At 36.7% G+C, this 19537-nt stretch overlaps 1 protein-coding gene across 2 annotated transcripts in view; it reads left to right on the forward strand.

Annotated features, from left to right (window-relative positions):
* The window catches only part of CUL3 (cullin 3), a 107076-nt gene extending 95702 nt beyond the window's left edge, over window positions 1-11374 (forward strand). For both annotated transcript variants that reach the window (XM_017529025.2, XM_017529026.2), the window contains 3 exons: window positions 2151-2337; window positions 5864-6009; window positions 9745-11374. In XM_017529025.2, coding sequence (XP_017384514.1) covers window positions 2151-2337; window positions 5864-6009; window positions 9745-9876 — 465 coding nt within the window. In that variant the 3' untranslated portion in view covers window positions 9877-11374. The remainder of the gene's footprint in view (window positions 1-2150; window positions 2338-5863; window positions 6010-9744) is intronic.
* The last annotated feature ends 8163 nt before the right edge of the window (window positions 11375-19537 follow it).

The following is a 19537-nucleotide window of genomic DNA, read 5'->3' on the forward strand; positions in this document are numbered from 1 at the left end:
ATGTTGACCAGGATGGTCTCGATCTCTTGACCTTGTGATCCACCCGCCTCGGCCTCCCAAAGTGCTGGGATTACAGGCTTGAGCCACCGCGCCCGGCCTAAAATACGTATATTTTTTGACACAGAGTCTCATTCTTTCCCAGGCTGGAGTGCAGTGGTATGATCATGTCTCACTGCAACTTGACCTCCCAGGTTCAAGCCATCCTTCCACCTTAGCCTCATGAGTAGCTGGGAATACAGGCTAATTTTTAAATGTTTTGTAGACAGCAGATCTTGCTATGTTGACCAGAATGATTTTGAATTCTTGGGCTCAAGTGATTTTCCCTCCTTGCCCTTCCAAACTGCTGGGGTTACAGGTGTGAGCAACCATGCCTGGCCCAAATATAAAATATTTATAACTTTGAGGAAGCAAGTGCATTTCTAGAAATGTGCTTTGGGAAAATAGGCTTTTGTGCTCAAAGTCAAAAATGCATGTACCAACAGAACATCAGATCCAGTCTCAGTCTTCACTTGTGTCATAATAGAACAGTACCATGGAATCCCTTGTGGCTTTAATCTCTTTTTGCTAACGGAAAAATCTGAAGAAATTATTAGAAAATCTCATGTTATGATCTCATTTGTTTAACACTAATACTGGTGTATATAGGTGGATGTGTTCACGTACATTCATGTATATGCATATACTTGTATTCATGCATATATGTAAATGAATAGGAAAAGGCAGAGCAAGGGTGAATAGTAATAGTGAAGATAGGCATTCTTGTTCCTAACTCTAATAGAGAAAGGTGTCTAGTGTACTAACTACTGTTATGCTAACTCTCTCATTATATGTACAACCTTATGACTTTAGGGGCATTTCATTCTATTCTTAGGCGGCTAAGAATTCCCCACCATAAGGTTTGAGGACTGACTTTTATAAAATACTTTTGTTAATAGCTACCTCTGGGAATTATCTCTAATTTTAAAATATCACCTTCAAAGGTATTTTTGGTTCATTGAATATAATTAAGCAATGACTAAAGTATATAAATAAATCACTTTTAGTGTGTATGTAATAGCATCTTCATTCTAATAGTACCTATTTAATTTTCTGGGATTAACATTTATAGTATTAGAAATGTCTAAAGTAAGTAGATATAATCAGAGATTATTATTTGAAGAAAATGAGTATGTGTAACCACTGAAAATCACGTTTCCCTGAATCCTTGCTTACTTGACAGTTTTTTAGAAGAGAACTGTTGCTCAAAGACTTGCCTAGAGAGAATGACTCTCCAGATCAGTTACTCGTGCAATGTGAATATTACCATCTTTCTGCCCACTCTTCGTAAGCTGCTTTTCAGAAAAACTGCTGTATACAGTGCATCAAAGCAGTAAATCATAGTTTGAAGACTGTTATTCAATCACTTATCACTATAGACATGTAGAGACTAAATCATATAACTGTTGCTGTCCCACTGACATAACAAAATAGTGAATTTAAAAATACACAGCATTCTTTCCTGAGCTGCTTTTTCTCTCCTAGTATTACATTTTATTCATACCATAATATGCAGAAAAGATTATCACCTGAACCTCAAAACAGCTTGTTTTTCGTGTTAATGTTAATTTCCAGGTTTTGGGTTTTTTTGTTTTGTTTTGTTCTCCTCATTTGGCCATAGAAACAAGTACATATGGTCAGTTTGGATGGGTAAATTTTAATTGTATGGTGGAAGGCCTGAGCTCAGGCTTACCTTCCTTTTTTCTGTGAAATAAATTACTAAGCAAAAGAGTAGTATGGATAAACTTGGATGGAAGTTTGTAAAATATTTCTAAAATTAGCAACTATATGTTGGTTAACACTTTATTTTTACCTAAATGTTAAAGCAGGTTCCTGATAACTCTGTGGGGTGACATTTTTGGACTAGCCATTGTATCTCCTGAAGCAAAAATGTATGTGTCTTTTTAATATTTTTTTTTAACTTGAATCACCCTTTCCTCTAGTTTGTTCAAATAATGAGATTTTAGTGATGTCATAATATTCAGTGAAGTCTTTTCTGTGCATTATTTATTTAATGGAATTACTGCTTTTTAGCTGCTTGGTCAGTTTACTTGCTAATTAACTAACTTTAATCTTTCAAAAAGTCTAATTATGTCAATCTGATGAAATTTCAGGAAATTCAGCAAGAGACAGATATCCCTGAAAGAGAGCTTGTTAGAGCCCTACAGTCCCTCGCCTGTGGTAAACCAACACAACGGGTTCTTACAAAAGAACCCAAATCAAAGGAAATAGAAAATGGTCATATATTTACAGTTAATGACCAATTCACATCCAAACTACACAGAGTCAAGATTCAAACAGGTATCTGGAATTATATTTTTCCTCTGAAAAAATTATATCTTTTTCTCTTTAGAAAAAAAAATCTCATCTGTTGGATTTCTGTCTTTAAAAAATATTTCTTTTCTGGTGCTGCGTGATACTTAAGAAAGAAAGCAGCTTTTATTGATAAGTATTTGTAGCAAATGCATTTGAATCCAAGTACAATAAGCATTTTAAAAACCAGTTCATAATGTTTTTCAACAATAGAATACAATTTATGAACATATTAGTACTTAAAATTGTTTCTAACTGGTTAACAAGTCAGTGGAAGTCTATTTTTAAAGCCGATTTAGAGGGTTTTCAGAATTGGGAGACCCAGATAAAAGTTTGATCTTTGGATGTTGCTATTTATATTTTGATAAATATTTTTTGTTTCAAAATCTTAAAAACCATATCATCCTTAATTTAAAAACATAAAAATGATGCTTATGTGAATGATTTTTTAATAAAGCCGTTTAAGTTGATAATGAAATTTCTATTCATTAAATATTTAACATAATGTAAAATGCTTGTTTTCTGTGTAAAGGGGAAAAAAAGGCACTCCTCCCTTGCAGATGTTTAAAACTAATTTTTTGCCACTTGGCTTCAAAACTGGTATTAGATAAGCTTCCTAGTACTAATATATCCATTACAGCCAAATATGTGTACAATAAAACAATATCCTAAGATAATCAATCTTTTAAATGACTGTGATTTGCTGATTTTAAAAGTATGTTATTTATATTACACATTATGATAGTTTTTAAATATATAATTGATTACCAGAATAGAATACATGGATTCTAGAGCTTTATGTGTACACTTAAATTTTTTTTTTTTTTTTTTTTTTTTTTTTTTTTTTTTTTTTTTTTTTTTTTTTTTTTTTGATCTTTTTGTTTTGTATGTATGCTTTGTAGAGCAGAGTAGTGTCTTTGGCAAGGCTTTGCCTCCTTTGTCCTATGGTTATAAACTCTTTCATTGTAATCTGCATTAGCCAAGATTGGTCCATGTCTTGACATAATATAGAGACTGAAACAAAACTGTGCTAGTGAATGTCATGGTATAAAACTTCTTTTTCTTCCGATTGCAAGACATAACTACTTTATAAAACATTTGGGCAGATAGAGGTTTTGGATTTTAGGGCTGATTTGTATCCTAGAATTGGAGAAAAATATGTGGAAATATTTATCTGGATTACCTTACCCTCACCCTGCTATACCCTAAATAAGTAACAGTCTTTGTTATACCAGATTCTGTCATGCCCAGCAATAATAATACCAGATGTTAGTGTTATGTTTAAAAAAAAAAAAAAAAAAAGCCTTCATAGATTTTTAGACATTTGTGTTAAGTGTGCACACTTACATGTGTGTATCTGGAATATGTGTATGTAGTGTTTTAGGTATGATCAAAATAGAAATATATATGATGGAGAATTTGACTAGAGGAGCTTAAAAGTTGTTTTCAGCAATAAAATTCTATAAAACGGTGTTTTTTTTCTTGGGAATGGTTTTTAAATGACCTCGGCTCTTAATTGTAGTTTAGGTTAAAATTTTCTCTTTGGTGGTAAGTATTGTGACCACGTTGATTTTATTAAATTGTCAAAGGCTCAGTAACATAACCAAATATTCAAAGACTCTGACCTTAACTATTTATGCTGCTTTTACTGTAGTCAGCAATAAAAGTTCAAGCAAAGAAGTTAAAGGAATTACTAAAATAACACAGCCTTTGAAAAGAATTAAATTATAATCTGGACAGTGTTTCCAGAGTTGACAGTGTTTATCATCACCACCTGCCTTCCTCAAATTCCATCTCCCAGCATGCATATAGGTCATACATAGGCACGTGCACAGCAGCATCTGCTACTGCACTCTTCCTTAAGTGAGGAATATTTTGTTAGGCTCCAGAGTGAGCGCCTCCCCTCACATTAAAAAAAAAAAAAAACCTCATTTTGTATCATCAGCACAATTGGCACCTCTGTCTTTTTCTGCAGGTATTCAAGAAAACAGTTAGATGACCAAATCCAGATGAGCCAAAGGGATAATTTAAACAGTTACTTCTTTTTTCTCTGCAACTTTGTATTTTTTATTTTCAAATCCACAAAAAAAGTGAAAAACACAATACTGAACATCAGTATAGCTGTGACGTATGTTTACCAGTCATTAGTATTTTGTCTTCCTCTCTGCCTCCCTCCCTGTGTATGTGTGTGTATGTGCTACAGCATTTGAAGTTACTTTACAAACATCTCAACAGTTTCCCCCTAAAAAACTTTAGCTCACATCTCATATATCACATCCAAGAAAATTAATTTGATACCATCTATTTACCACCCATATTGCCTCTGTTGTATCAGAAATTTCTTTCATATCTCGCTGTTTGGACCCATGAGTCCATCAATATTCCCACATTACATTGAATTTTTATGTCTTTTTAAATTCCATTTGATTTAAACCAGTACCCCTATCTTTTTTTTTTTTTTCATGACATCAGCTTCTGAGGAAAAACATCATTATTTATAGACTATTTTAATCAATTTTTTTTTTTTACTAAGATACTGATTATCTTACACTTGGGAAATGACACGGAAAGCAGTATTTTTAGCCAAAGGATTCTAATTAGAAACAGCTGAATGGATTTGCACACCAGAATGATCTTCTAAATTGTACGATCTGCTGTCTCGTGGCTATCTGTGCCCATGCCTCAGTCAGCAATGCCCCATGTGCTGCTTTGCAGTTTCGCAATTTCTACCTCCAGAAACTTCACATCTATCTCCTTTTGATGAACAAATAAAAAATCAGTTTTCTTTTTCTGCTGTTTCATTTAGAAAAGAGTTGTAGGAGAAGAGTAGTTCTATATTTAATCCCTTAGCAGTTGCTTTGAAGACTGTAGGGAAGAAGAGTAAGACTCCTAAACATTGGAATCTAGTATGAACTTGTGATGTAAAAAGTATAATAAAATAAAAGAATTTGTTAGATAACAGAACTCTAGGAAGATTTTTGGCAAGGAGATTTTAGGAACTGACATTCTAGTGGTACTTTTAGATTATTTATTTCACTGACTCAATCTTGGCAATGCATATGCTTATTTCCCCATAAAGCCTTAGAGATTACATTTTGAGTTAGTAAGACAACAGATATTCACCTGTGATACTTCTAGTGAGTTTTAACTGGGAGCCATCGTAATAAAATATCAGTTGACCTTTGACAGTCATAAGCAATAAAAATTATTTACTGGTAGTTTTACTACTGAAGATTTCCAGCTGCTATTTTTCTTCCAGGTAAAAAATTATATTCTGCATGAGAACAAAATATTATCTCAGTAAAGTTAAATTCCTCATTTTTGAAAAAGGATAATTTGGTATTCAAGTAAGCATTAAATGAGACTTTTTGAAAGTGTACTTGAATTGGTAAGTGTGTGTATTCAGAGGCAGAAATTGGTTTTTCTTGGTAGATTACACTGAATTATGTTAAACTTTCTTATAAACCAATTTTTGAAAATACATTTATGGTAAATGCATTTATTTCTATTTTAGTTGCTGCCAAACAAGGTGAATCCGACCCAGAGAGGAAAGAAACAAGGCAGAAAGTAGATGACGACAGAAAACATGAGATAGAAGCTGCTATAGTGCGGATAATGAAATCTAGAAAGAAGATGCAGCACAATGTTCTAGTAGCGGAGGTGAGGACTCTTCACAACTGGGCTAATATAGAAAAAGCAGTAACATTATTAACAAAATGATTCTATTCAACTAATTTTAAAAACAATTTCACTATTAGGAAATCCTAGTAACACTTAATGAAATGTATGGCACTCAGTAATTAAACAGAGTGATACATCCAAATTATGTGCACACTTCAGGAACTAATGTGTTTATAGTGAAAATGACAGAATATTGTCACATGAGGTATTAAAAAATTTTCACTGCTATTTTTAATACCTTTGTGTAAACAAACTCTATTTCTGAAGACTAATAACAATTACCATTCATTGAGTGCTTTCATTTTACAAATTGGGAAACTAAGGAGGAGAAGACCCCTAAAGAGGCCATTAAAACAGGTGAGAGAGGTCAGGCGCGGTGGCTCATGCCCATAATCCCAGCACTGTGGGAGGCCGAGGATACCAGCCTGGCCAATATAGTGAAACCCTGTCTCTACTAAAAATACAAAAGAAGCTGAGCATGGTGGTGGGCGCCTGTAATCTCAGCTACTTGGGAGGCTGAGGCAAGACAATTGCTTGAACCTGGGGGGCGGAGGTTGCAGTGAACCGAGATTGTGCCACTGCATTCCAGCCTGGTGACAGAGCTAGACTCCATCTCAAAAAAAAAAAAAAAAAATTGGTGGGAGAGGATTAGGACCTGGGTAAAGTATTGGTAAAAGATAGAAAGTTGAATCAAGATAATTGGAAAGTAGAATTGATAGGCTTTATTGATTGATAATGGGAAGTGAAAGGGAGAAGTTAAAGACATCTTCTAGATTTCTGGCTTGAATGAGTAGCTAGAGATTGGTTTCTTTAACCGAAAAGCGAAGGGTAATGTAATATGCCGCTGTGGTCCAGATGTCACTTAATACTGTTCTGTACTAGTTGACTTTATTGTATATTGGCACTTCTAGGGACAGGTGGAAGTCAGTAGACACATGAGGGCTAGAAGTTGCACTGGGAATTAGCTGTATGAGAATGCAGTTAAAACTGCAAGAAAGAACCAGAGGATAGACTCCTCCCTCATCATTTTAGGAACAGTGAATGTAACAGCTAACAAACTCTTCAGATCACTGGTTCTCACAGTGTGGTTCTTTCTTGGAGCAACTGCATCAGCATCATCTGGGAACTCCTGAGAAACACAGATTCTTACGTTCCACCAGATCCTGAGAATTTAATCAGAAACTCTGGGGATAGGGCCCAACAGTCTGGTTTTTTAACACGAACCGTAGTTGATTCTGATGTTTTTTCCAATTTGAGAACACTGCTTTGGAAGGAAAAGGAAACAAAATACAGTGCCCTATGACAAAGGAAGAGAATTACAAAGAGTGAGTGGTAATGTCAAAACTCATGGAAATGAGTTTAAACACTTACTTTGGCAATTATGTGACAGGTTAGCTTTCTCAGACATTTTCATTGGACTGGTAAAAGTGGCTGGCCAGTGATAGTGCCTTGAGAACGAAATGGAGGTGGAAACCACCAGGAGTGGCTTATTCTTTGAGGCATTGGCTCAAAAGAAAGGGCAGAGAGAGCAGTATTAGGATTCAGTGTTGAGTTGAAGGGTTTGGGCTTTTTTCCCCAAAATATGGGAAGATACTGAAGCATGCTTATATCCTAAGAATAAGGAGGGGATCCTTAAAAATAGGAAGAAAAATGAGATGAAAGGATAATACCACATACAGAAAAGGAAAAGTGAGGATTGTATAGAGAGTATGGTGATGGTAGTTGTACTGACAGATGTTACTGAACATGCCTCTTCCTGAGAACCCAGGGCAGGGTGTGGGAATGTGTGCTAAGCAAGGTTTTATGTGAGTATAGATAAATGTATATGTGTAGGGTGGAAATTTGAAGAACTTCGAATTAAAATGGCCTCTTTTCTCTATGTAAAACCTGATAAGAGGTTATGGTGCAGGACTGGGTTGAGGAGTTTAAGGGGATTGTCAGAAATTTGAAATACCTGTCAAAGAATGGTGCTCAAGAACTTCTGAACTTTTTAACACAATAAATTTGTGCTATTAGTCTACACCAGAGATTGGCAGATATATTTTTAAATGGCCAGTTGTAGCATGAAAGCAGCTATAGGTAATACATAAATGCATGTGACTTGTGATGGATCACGTGTGTAATCCCAGCACTTTGGGAGGCCAAGGAGGGTGGATCACCTGAGATCAGGAGTTCGAGGCCAGCCTGACCAACATGGAGAAATCCTGTCTCTACTAAAAATACAAAAAATTAGCTGGTTGCGGTTGTGAGTGTCTGTAATCCAAACTACTCAGGAGGCTGAGGCAGGAGAACCGCTTGAAACCCAGGAGGCAGAGGTTGCAGTGAGCCGAGATCCCACCATTGCACTCCAGCCTGGGCAACAGAGCAAGACTCCATCTCAAAAAAATAAATAAATAAAATAAATGCATGTGACTGTGTTTCAGTAAAATTTTACAGAAACAGGTAGTGGGTTGTATTTGGCCAGTGACTGCGGTTTTCTGACTCCCAGTGTACACAAATGGTATAAGAACTACAGCTTTACTCAGCAAAGAGCTCTGTGGCAGGTTAATAATGAAATATGTACAGAATATAGGTTTAATCAAGTAGTGTTTATGGGATAGGACCGAAAGAATCAGGGAGTAGAAGGTCCTGTTGAGAGTGCAGCTGAAGGGATCTTGAATGCAGTTTAGGCCCAGTAAGCGGGGCGAGAGCGAGCCAATGGGAGCTGTTGAATGGGAGCTATTTTCTTCCAATAGGCTGGAAGAAAAGGGCAAAGGGTGGGAGATCTCAGGTGGTGAGTTGAGAGCCAGTTTCTTGATACTGGAGTGGTAATCCTGGAAGGGTGATAAATTGTAGTTGCAGAGTGAAGTGCTGAATTTTCAGATTTCAAAGAATTACCAATCTATTGTGGCTTTGGGAAATGAACTGATCAACAAAAGTAAAAGCAAAGCTGGCTCATAGATGGATGGATTAGTGGAAAGAACATGGACTTTGAGGTCAGAAGGGTTTAGAGTCATTTCTGCTGGCTCTGTTATTTACGACTTGTTCATGTCAGTTTTCGTCTCTGGCTTATTTTCCTTATTTGTAAAATGAGACAACTTGTTTTGCAGGTTTAAGAACATTAGATAAATTCATACATGCAGAATGACTGATGAATAGTGCATAGTCAGACTATGACTGCTGCTTTACTATTACTATTTTATTATGTATAGCACGGTACTTGGAATCCTGATAGTAGTTGAAGAAAAGAACAACAGAAGCACTTACTGGATTGGGCATTACTCTGAGCATTCCATCTGTTAACACATTTCGTGTACACAACAATGGGCCAGGGTCTCAGAGCTAGCAGTGGTAGAGCTGAGTTTATCCAGGTACTCTGAGTCCGAGTTTGTGTTCTTAAATACATAGGCTACCCAAGTTCTGTGAGTTGTGAGTGTAACCCAGAAGTCAGTAGATAACAGCATCAAAACAGTTATAAGTAGTATATACTCACACTAACATAATTCCAACTAATTCAACTCTTCTTCAGTTTAGCATTCACATTCTGATTTGAGGAAGTGTGTTGTAACCATACATTACGTTTTCAAACAGAACCTTTTTAGAGTTTCTGTGCTTTTAGCTTCAGTAATCCAGTTAGTAAAGTTCAGTCTCTGAGTGTTAAAATGACATACCAGTTCTGCTCAAAGATAGGAATTTTTATGTGTTTATATAAAAATGCTATCTGCTCTCTTTTAGGTAACTCAGCAGTTGAAGGCTCGATTCTTACCAAGTCCAGTTGTTATTAAGAAACGTATTGAAGGACTTATTGAGAGAGAATATTTGGCACGAACACCTGAGGATCGCAAAGTATACACATATGTAGCATAAAATGCGTTCAGAAATTTGATTTATTCTTGGACTGTACTCTTCGCATGGACTGGGAAGTTCTTTTAAATCATTAAATATTAAGACGACCATCTCTTCTATTAAATTACAGTACATGTTCTAGACCATTCAGATCAAGCCTTTACTCCCTTTGAGAGTTTTCAACATCAGTTGATTGAGCTTCAGGCTTTACAACGTTTATCCCTGTAGAGATCATCTTTACAGTTCCTCGGGAAAATGTGAATGTGCCGCGTTTTGTTTTCTTTACTGTATGAAAACAGGAAAAAAAATAAAACAAAAATTTAGACAATACAGCTCATTGAAATAAAATTGTTGGATTTTATTTCCCCAGGTCTTCAGTGTTGATGTAAACGTGTTTTTGTAGTGTTGCTTAGCACTTTGCGCATTGTGTAAGTTGGGTAACAAAAATGGCAAAAGAGATGCAGAATTCCCAGTGATCTTGCTCTGAAGACATTTCTTTAGCTAGTCTTATTTAATTTAAAGGTTCGATAAATATACAAAGACCCAAGCATACAATTTGAGCATGCTGTAATCTACCACTTGCACTTACTAATCTTCTAGCCTTATGACCAGGAACCTTTGTTTTGGGCTACACATCCTGATTTGATTTTTTCCCTATTGTAATTTGAGATTTCCCAAATTAAGTCTTATAATGATTAGATTTTGTTCTGAGTTATTTCTAGAGAAAGAAAATATTTTAGTATGTATAAATTGTACAATAATTTTTTTGCCTGTTGTACTCACTGCTAATAGTGGATTGTATAGGGTGGTGTGGTGGTGTTTTTATTTCATTTATTGTAGACAAAAATAAATGAATTTAGTATACACATACCCACTAATTCAAGTATGTCAGAGCACAAAGTTGGCAGCTGGTTATATTTAATTCAGCCCCTCTGAAAAGCACATACAGTCTGTACTTCGTTTATGAATATCTTAGGTCCTCCCTGTCCCTAAATATATATTTTGGTGAAGCTGTGGTGCACTATTAATTTTCTGTTTCAAAATGCAATCTAAAGATGCAATAAATATGATGACCTTGATAGTTTTAATGAAATACTCAATTCCTGCAGCTAACTGTGTTTCAGAAAGTGATTAAGCAATATTTCTCAAACCTGATGATTCTTGGATAGCTATTGTCCTCCAGAGTCATCATTTCACGTTTTCAAAGATGTGCTTTGTGCTGAAGATAATTGTCAGATATCCTGTGCTTCCAGAGTATTTTTATCTTCAATTTTATTTAATTTTGTTTCATTTTGTTTTCATAAGACAATGTTTCAGATATGTAATGGGGCAAACCACTATAGATTTCTGTTGGATAGAAAAATGAAATGTTACTAATAAGTTTAAATTGACCCTTCATTGACTATCAGTACTGTTGATATACTTAATAGAATGTATGTCTCAGAAGATGGTTTCTGTTTATGGTCAAGTTACAACAACTGAATTCTAATATGGATTAAAAACTCCACGTAAATATTTTTCCCCATGCGTCTTGGGTTATAATTTTCCTTTTAGACTTGCAAATATGCTTTTATTGCAGTTTTGTGTACTGTAGGATTACAAGCCTTGTGCTCTTAATCTCTACATTTTCCACTTCCACATGATGCAATTAAGATGCCAATGAAAAATATTGTGAACATTATTCTCAGGACACTTTTACCATAATTGAGCAGTAGTAAGTCAGGTGTAACATGGAAAGCTGAGCGTTTCACCTTCTGATTTAATAATTGGAAATTTTCTATAATGGTAAGATGTTTATAGGAAATTAATGGTATTTTGGGTTTGAGAATTTTTTTATTGCTTTCATTTCCCAATTAAATGATGCTTAACACCTGGGAAAACAGGACAACTCAAGATTGTCAAGTTAGTAAATATGAACAATATAGAAACTTTATTCGAAATCTCCTAAGTGAGACATTAAACATTTTAGTGCTAGTTGATAGCCATTAAAAGTTAAGTTGATGTTATTGTGTCAAGTGTGGCTGTACAAATCAGATCTAGAGTTTAGAGACATACTTGTTAATTTTGGAGCACAGTTTGGTATTTACGCTTCTAAATATATTAGAACACATTTCTGAATTGCAGTTGAGTTGAATGGGAAATGCTGGTGGTGTGGTGGTGCACTGAAAAAATAGGTCACACAAAGCGTTTACGTGTTTGACCTCAAGTATCATTTTAGTTCATAAAGCTTATAACAAAATACATTTAACATTGCCTTCTTTTTAGCAAGAGGTCATGGATGCTGTTTTTTTTTTCTCAGTTTTTAATTTGAAAGAAAAATACATCCTAACCATTCCATCCTGTTGGTATGGGGAAATTTTGTTGATTTATTAGAAGAGTTTTAAGGAGGGTGGATTCGTAGTTTTTCAACTGCAAAAATGATATAATCTTTGTTCAGTAATTGTTAAAGCTGCCTTCATTATCAAATCCAGGACAGTGTTTATTTTGAATTGTGTTACATTATTTAAAGATTGAAAATTGGTTGCAGTTAGGGAACACACACCCTTACAAAATAAAAAGTGGTCGTGATTGCAAGGATTCTTATATGTCAGTGAATTTAGAAAGGGAATGGGGGAGGGGATGCATGCCTTTCTGAAGGATATGTTAGAGTCACCTGTGTGACATTATAATTATAGACATGTACTACTCAAACCCCCACGATGCCAATCATATGCCTTCACTATAAGAATCCATCTCTAGTGAAACACTGTTGATGTTTTGTTCACCCACCTGTGTTGGGTAGCAGGAAAGGCTTAGAACCAACGATTTTAAGATTATGCCTACATCTCTAGCACACTGGCATCATCTTGGGCTTCTAAATATTTAATTCCTCAATTTGGAAAACAGTTTTACTGTTTACTGTTTAAAATACTCATTTTCAATACTGACTAGTATTAAAGGATTTTTATCTTTGTCTACTGTAACTTAAGACTCTTACAGAATAACTTTATACATTATGTGGTGTATTGTCTCAATCTTGAAAGCTGCTACGTGTCAATTGTAGGTCGTGTATTTTACTTTATGTTGCTTAGTGTTTTGCATTCTATAAATATGAATGTTAAAACATTTCAGGGCAGCAAAATTAGTAGAAATCATTTCTAGTTTCCAAAGCAGAAATAATTAGAATTGTTAATAACATGTAACTGCTTACCATGTGCCAGATACTGTTCTGAATATTTTATGTCTATTCATTTAGTTGTCACATTGGCTTTATGTGAGAGAACCATTATTATACCAGTGTTGTCCAAGATTACTAGTAGGAAATGGCAGAGCCAGGAGCTGGACCTAGTTAATCCTATCCATATTCCATAGTACAAATTGACATGATTTTCCATATTAAATTTTCATTTATTTTGTATCTCATTCACATGAATAGTAATGTGGCAAACTAAAGTTAATACATAAACCATTGCAAAATGGCATTTTGCATATTTTTGTTTAGCTTTGCTGATACCAAGTTTTGGTAGGAAGGAAAACAGGGAAGGCGATGGCTGCTACTCTGGAATGTGTCCATTGAAAAGAAAATAGGCGCTTTGTCTCCCACAATACTAGAGAAAGTTTTACGTAAGTGGGTGCCACAGATAGGTGTGTAACTTAAATTCATATCTACAGTTTTAAAAAATGTTTTCCTTTGAGTGCCTTTCCTATGTCAAATTGCCAGGAGGAAGAGGAAACGTAAGAATGGCAGATAATTTAACAGGTCATGATACAGAGATTGGCCATTACGCTAGCTCTCAGAAGAAAAACAACCAGGATGTCTTGAAAACCCTGTCATTTAATCTTATAAATGGCAAATTTGTAAGTGTGTCATATAAGTAACTTGATCCTCAGTTTTAGGGTCTAAGTTGACCTCAAGTGAGCCATGCAAAAATAGCTTTAAAATAATACGTGAGGAGCCCAAAGTAAACGTGTATTTTTTAGTAACAATGACATTGTCAAATTTCAAGATTTTAATAACAGGACAGTTCAACTAATAAACTTTATTGCATACAAGATTTATTGCAATGTGGGAAAATTAAAATTCTCAGTCTCAGAATTCTTTCTGCAGTTGTGATTCTTGAATAAATGCCTCAGCATGGTGTCTGGTCTGCAGTGGGTGTAGGCACTCAGTAAATCTCAGATGAATGTGCTCAATGATCACAAAGTATCTTGAAAGAAAATCTTTAAAAAATTGAATTTCACAAATTAAAATTTGTACTGCACTGTTGGGGCTATGACAGTGTATGGATGATATTTTTGATTTCTATAAATAGAAATTATTTTCTTTGACTTTAGGTAAAAAGTGGAAAATATAGACGAGCCCTTAGGTGGTTGCAGATTCGGCGTGTGTGTGTGTGTGTGTGTGTGTGTGTGTGTGTGTGTGAGAACAGCATCTCTCTCTCTTGCCCAAGATGGGGTGTGTGTGTGTTGCCCAGTATCTCTGTTAGAAAACAGACCAGTCCTTAGGTGGTTGCACATTTCGGGTGTGTGTGTATGTGTGTACAGCATTTCCCTCTATTGCCCAAGTTGGGGTGGGGGTGTTGCCCAGGATCTCTGTTTCCCAAAATGGGGTGTGTGTGTGTGTGTACAGCATCTCAATCTTGCCCAAGCTGGAGTACACTGACATTATCGTGGCTCACTATAGCCTCAGCCTCCTGGGCTCAAGTGATCTCCCACCTCAGCCTCTGGAGTAGCTTGCCACCATGCAAGCTACTTTTTTTTTTAAGTAGAGACAGGGTCTTGCTGTATTCCTAGGCTGCTCTCAAACGACTAGGCTCAAGCTATCCTGCCTCGGCTTGCCAAAGTGCTAGGATAATAGGCATGAGCCACTGCGCACCCAGCCAGCATAGTGCTAAATGTTGATTTTTAAGCCCCTCTTGCATAGCATCACTGTGATAAGAACTTTATCAGTATTAGATCATTTGGTCCTATGGGGATCCTATGAAAAACCTCTTAGTGACAATTTTTTAATGGAATCCCACCAATAGTTAATGGGGTGCAGAAATTTGGACCCGAGTCTCTTAATTCCAAAACCTGTGCTTTTAAAAGTGTGTGTCCCAATTACTGGTTGTTTGGGCAGACTGCACAGAACCTTGTAAATTGAATTTGGATCTGAAGGTAGATTTTCTTGGCACGTATTTTGGTGAAAGTTTGCGTTGTTTTATTAGAAAATGCTTTTGGAGAGTTTGATCTTATAAAATTATAGATCTTTAACAAGAAAAAAATTGGCCGTATCAGCTATGCATATTGGTATATGGTACAGAAGTATTTTCTTTCTAGCAAGTTTATACAACTGATGTCAGATATCAATACCTGCAGAATTAACCTTTTTATTTTTTATGTAATGCTATCTTCTGTATTTAAAAAAAAAAAAAAAACTAGAATGATTTTTCTAATGGAATGGAATTATAGACTGAAAGAGACTGAGGAAACTAAAGAGTTTGAAATCAAGTGAAGAAAAGGGCAGAATGTGTGTTTGTTCCAGTGCGACTCTAGCAATAGGCAATCAGTGTGACTATAATATAGACTGTCACAAACATATTGCAACTTCTACATCTGATGGGGGAGAAGGTGCTGAGGAGGGTACCCTTCAGAGCAAGAAATTCTGTATACATACTGTGTTCATGGCATTTTAAAGATTCCTCTCTTGGCTAGGCATGGTGGCTCACGCCTGTAATCCAAGCACTTTGGAGGCCAAGGTGGGCGGATCACCTGAGTTTGAGAGTTCAAGACTAGCCTGACCAACATGGTGAAACCTCGTCTTTAAAAAAACAAAAATAAAAAGAGTCCTCTCTTAAGCTTGCCTAAACCAACATTCGTATTATCCAAGTTCGTAATAAGGCTTCCATATTCTCCAGACTTGCCTTGAGCTGATTAAAAATTAATGCAAGCCGCCGGGCTCAGTGGCTCACGCCTGTAATCCCAGCACTTCGGGAGGCTAAGATGGGCAGATCACCTGAGGTTGGCAGTTCAGGACCAGTTTGACCAACACGGAGAAACCCCATCTGTACTAAAAGTACAAAATTAGCCAAGTGTGGTGGCACATGCCTGTAATTCCAGCTACTCGGAGGGCTGAGGCAGGAGAATTGCTTGAACCCAGGAGGGAGAGGTGGTGAGCCGAGATCTCACCATTGCACTCCAGCCTGGGCAACAAGAGTGAAACTCCGTCTCAAAAAATAATAGTAATGCAAGCCATTTTCAAAGAAGTGGAAGTTTGTGCCGGGCGCGGTGGCTCACACCTGTAATCCCAGCACTTTGGGAGGCCGAGGCGGGTGGATCACGAGGTCAAGAGATTGAGACCATCCTGGTCAACAAGGTGAAACCTCGTCTCTACTAAAAATACAAAAATTAGCTGGGCATGATGGTGCGTGCCTGTAATCCCAGCTACTCGGGAGGCTGAGGCAGGAGAATCTCTTGAACCCAGGAGGCGGAGGTTGCGGTGAGCCGAGATCGTGCCATTGCACTCCAGTCTGGGCAACAACAGCAAAACTCCGTCTCAAAAAAAAAAAAAAAAAAGAAATGGAAGTTTGTAATCATTAAGGCTATACAAGAGTGCTGTCGATTTTAAAAAGCAATTCCAAAAGAGGTGTGTCAAGTGCTTTGGTGTTTTTCAACCTAGCTGAACACCAGATTTTCCTAGAGAAGCTGTACAAAGAAACAAGAAAAAAGTTTTATGTTCCGTGTGGAGATTATGATTTAAAAGTGTGGGGTGATTCTTGTGGGCAGCTAAGTTTGAGAACCATTGCTTTAGATTGTACATGTTAACAATAAAACATAAACTTCCATTTTCACTGATTAGATGAGAATGTTGATGTATTTGCAAGTTGTGGGATTTTCTTTAACATAATTTATCAGCATTTACAATGCCTCATGTGGTTAAGACAACATGTTGATCAAATGAGGTTTGATTACAAACTGGACCAGATAATTTCAAGCTAGTCGTGGTCACAAATCACATTATTAATTACAGTTAACTCTCAGTGGGTCCTAATGGGTGCAAGGAGGGAGAAGGAGAAGTGATAATAGTGTCTTCGTAGCCAAAGGGCTGTGGTCTTACAATTTTAATTACTTATTCCCACTGGGAGAAGCTGAATTTAGAAACAAAAGTGTTCAACGCTCAGTGACCTCTATCCCATTTCTAACAGTTTAGATAGCAACACTAGAAGAGTGATTCTAGTTATGAAGAAAGCGAGGGCCCCCTGAACAGATTTGGATTTTTTTCCCCCATAGCAACCATTGGTTGTGAAGCAATTCAGTAAGATCTGAGTGACAAAATTTGAGATGTTTGTGCCACCAACTTTGTAAGATCATAAACAGAAGTATAAACCGTCATTTTGGCTATTTTTATTGCAACCTAGATGGTGCAGTGTTTCTACTGAGATTTAGCATCTGATGATTGTCCATTTAATCTGACAGGAGGTGACGCCCTTAAAAGCATGGTATTCCCAGCTCCCTAATATGCAAATGTAACTTTTGGTTTTTTTGCCTTTTTTTTTTTTTTTGAGACGGAGTCTTGCTTTGTCGCCCAGGCTGGAAGGCAGTGCGTGATCTTGGCTTACTGCAACCTCCACCTCCTGGGTTCAAGCGATTCTCCTGCCTCATCCTCCCAAATAGCTAGGATTACAGGCGTGCAGCCACTACAACCAGCTAATTTTTGTACTTTCAGTAGAGACAGGATTTCACCACGTTGGCCAGGCTGGTCTCGAACTCCTGACCTCAGGTGATCCACCCGCCTCTGCCTCCTAGAGTGCTGGGATTACAGGTGTGAGCCACCACGCCCAGCCCAAAACATAACTTTCGGATTATTTCTTGAACTTTCGTAGAATGATCCATATTCTCTTGAGCCACAAATTAAGAAAAAGACGTGTTTGTAAAACTTTTCTTTCTCATAAACAAAATGAGATTCATGAAACTAATTTCCTCATCAAATTTGTGCACAGATTAAGGTCTTAAATATGTAAGAAAACCTAAGAACTGGCAAAATCAAACTCCAATTCTCAAGGTTGGTTAAGCAGGGAGGACCCCCTTCCAGCCTGTATGATGGCTCCTAAAGATGCACCTTCCCTTTGGAGACTCACTAATTATTGCTCGCCTCATGACCCTGGCCACAGTAATTGCTGCTTCAGCCTGCATGTGGATACATAGCCTATTAATGTTTATTTCTCCATATAAATTTTCTTCTCCGTAGGACTCCACAATACATCCAATGGCAGTACTGAGTGATGCATGGCTTTGTCTACTGTGGGAGATTTTCCCTTCTACAACCTCCCTTAGAAGATTGATGCTTAAATTCCCAAAGGAGCAGCTGGTGGCATGCTGTCACCATAACAGCTCTTAGCAGGGTATCTGTCACTTAGTGAGTTCTCAATAAATGCTAACTTCATTCTGACCCATTCATGACAGCAGCATTCATTTATGAGACAATGGGGAGGGTCCCCCTACTTCTGTAGACTTAATGGTCTTGCATATGAACCCAAACTGTCCCATTAGTTTTATTACATCATTCCGTAATCAACTGAGCTTATTGTGTAGGAACTTCGATTTATAAACGAAGCCGGATCATAGTGTTCTCCCCTCTTTTGGGCTAGTGTAACTTCCTGAAATATACAAATTATCTTCTAAGAACTTCTGTCGTCCTTAAATATCCCATTTTGCTCACTTCTTGCAATCAATATGACCTAAAAAGAACTAAAACAGCTGTAAAAAAATCACACTATTGAAATCTATTTTTGTGTAAAAGTTTTTGCACATGTATCCATGTATGCATATGTATGCATATGAATGTGCACATTTGTATATGCATGATGAATGACATTAAATCTTGAAAGTAGTTGGCTTAAGGACAGATTGATCATTTTTTTTTCGATTGATAATTTCTGTCATAAATGACTAGATACAGAGTTCACCAGATGGCAAACCACATAGTAACAAAATGAGCCTAAACCCTGGTTTTATTCATTGCCTTTTACCTTTGTTAAGAAACAGTGTATTATTAAATAGCCATAAAATTCTATATTAGACAAGAAAAGTATATAAACAAACAAGGCCATAGAAATGGCACCTTTTAGGAAATTTGTTTACTAAGAAGCAAAATATAAGTTAATTTCCCATTGTTAAGTGCATCCTTATCAGGTGACATGCTGTGAATACCTCTTTTCCTTGGTTAAAAAAATATACTAGAAATATGTAAAATATATTAAAAAGTCTACATATATACAAAAATGTTGTTTAGTACAGCCAAAGATTTACATGATTAAGGTAATGGCTGTGAGTTCCCTCCTTTTCACTGTGCTAGACTCCCACAGCCTCCTTGCTTCTCTTGTACTAGAGACTGGGAAGTCAAATGACTAATGTGGCAAAATGGCTACGCAGGAGTCAATGAGGATGAAGCAAGGAAGGGCTTGGTGTTGTGAGAGTTCGTTTACATGTGGCAAGGCAATTTGGGATTAGATTTTGAAGAGCAGAGAAAAATCTAACCTCCAGATTAATGATATGTAGCCGTATAATTTAAAATTGCCAGCCAGGCAAGGTGACTCATGCCTTTAATCCCAGTACTTTGGGAGGCCAAGGTGGGTGGATCACTTGAGGTCAGTAGTTCAAGACCAGCCTGGCCAACATCGCGAAATCTATCTCTACTAAAAACAGAAAAATTAGCCAGGTGTGT

The sequence above is a fragment of the Cebus imitator genome, unplaced genomic scaffold (genome assembly GCF_001604975.1).
Source record: "Cebus imitator isolate Cc_AM_T3 unplaced genomic scaffold, Cebus_imitator-1.0 Scaffold57, whole genome shotgun sequence".
Lineage (NCBI taxonomy): Eukaryota > Metazoa > Chordata > Mammalia > Primates > Cebidae > Cebus > Cebus imitator.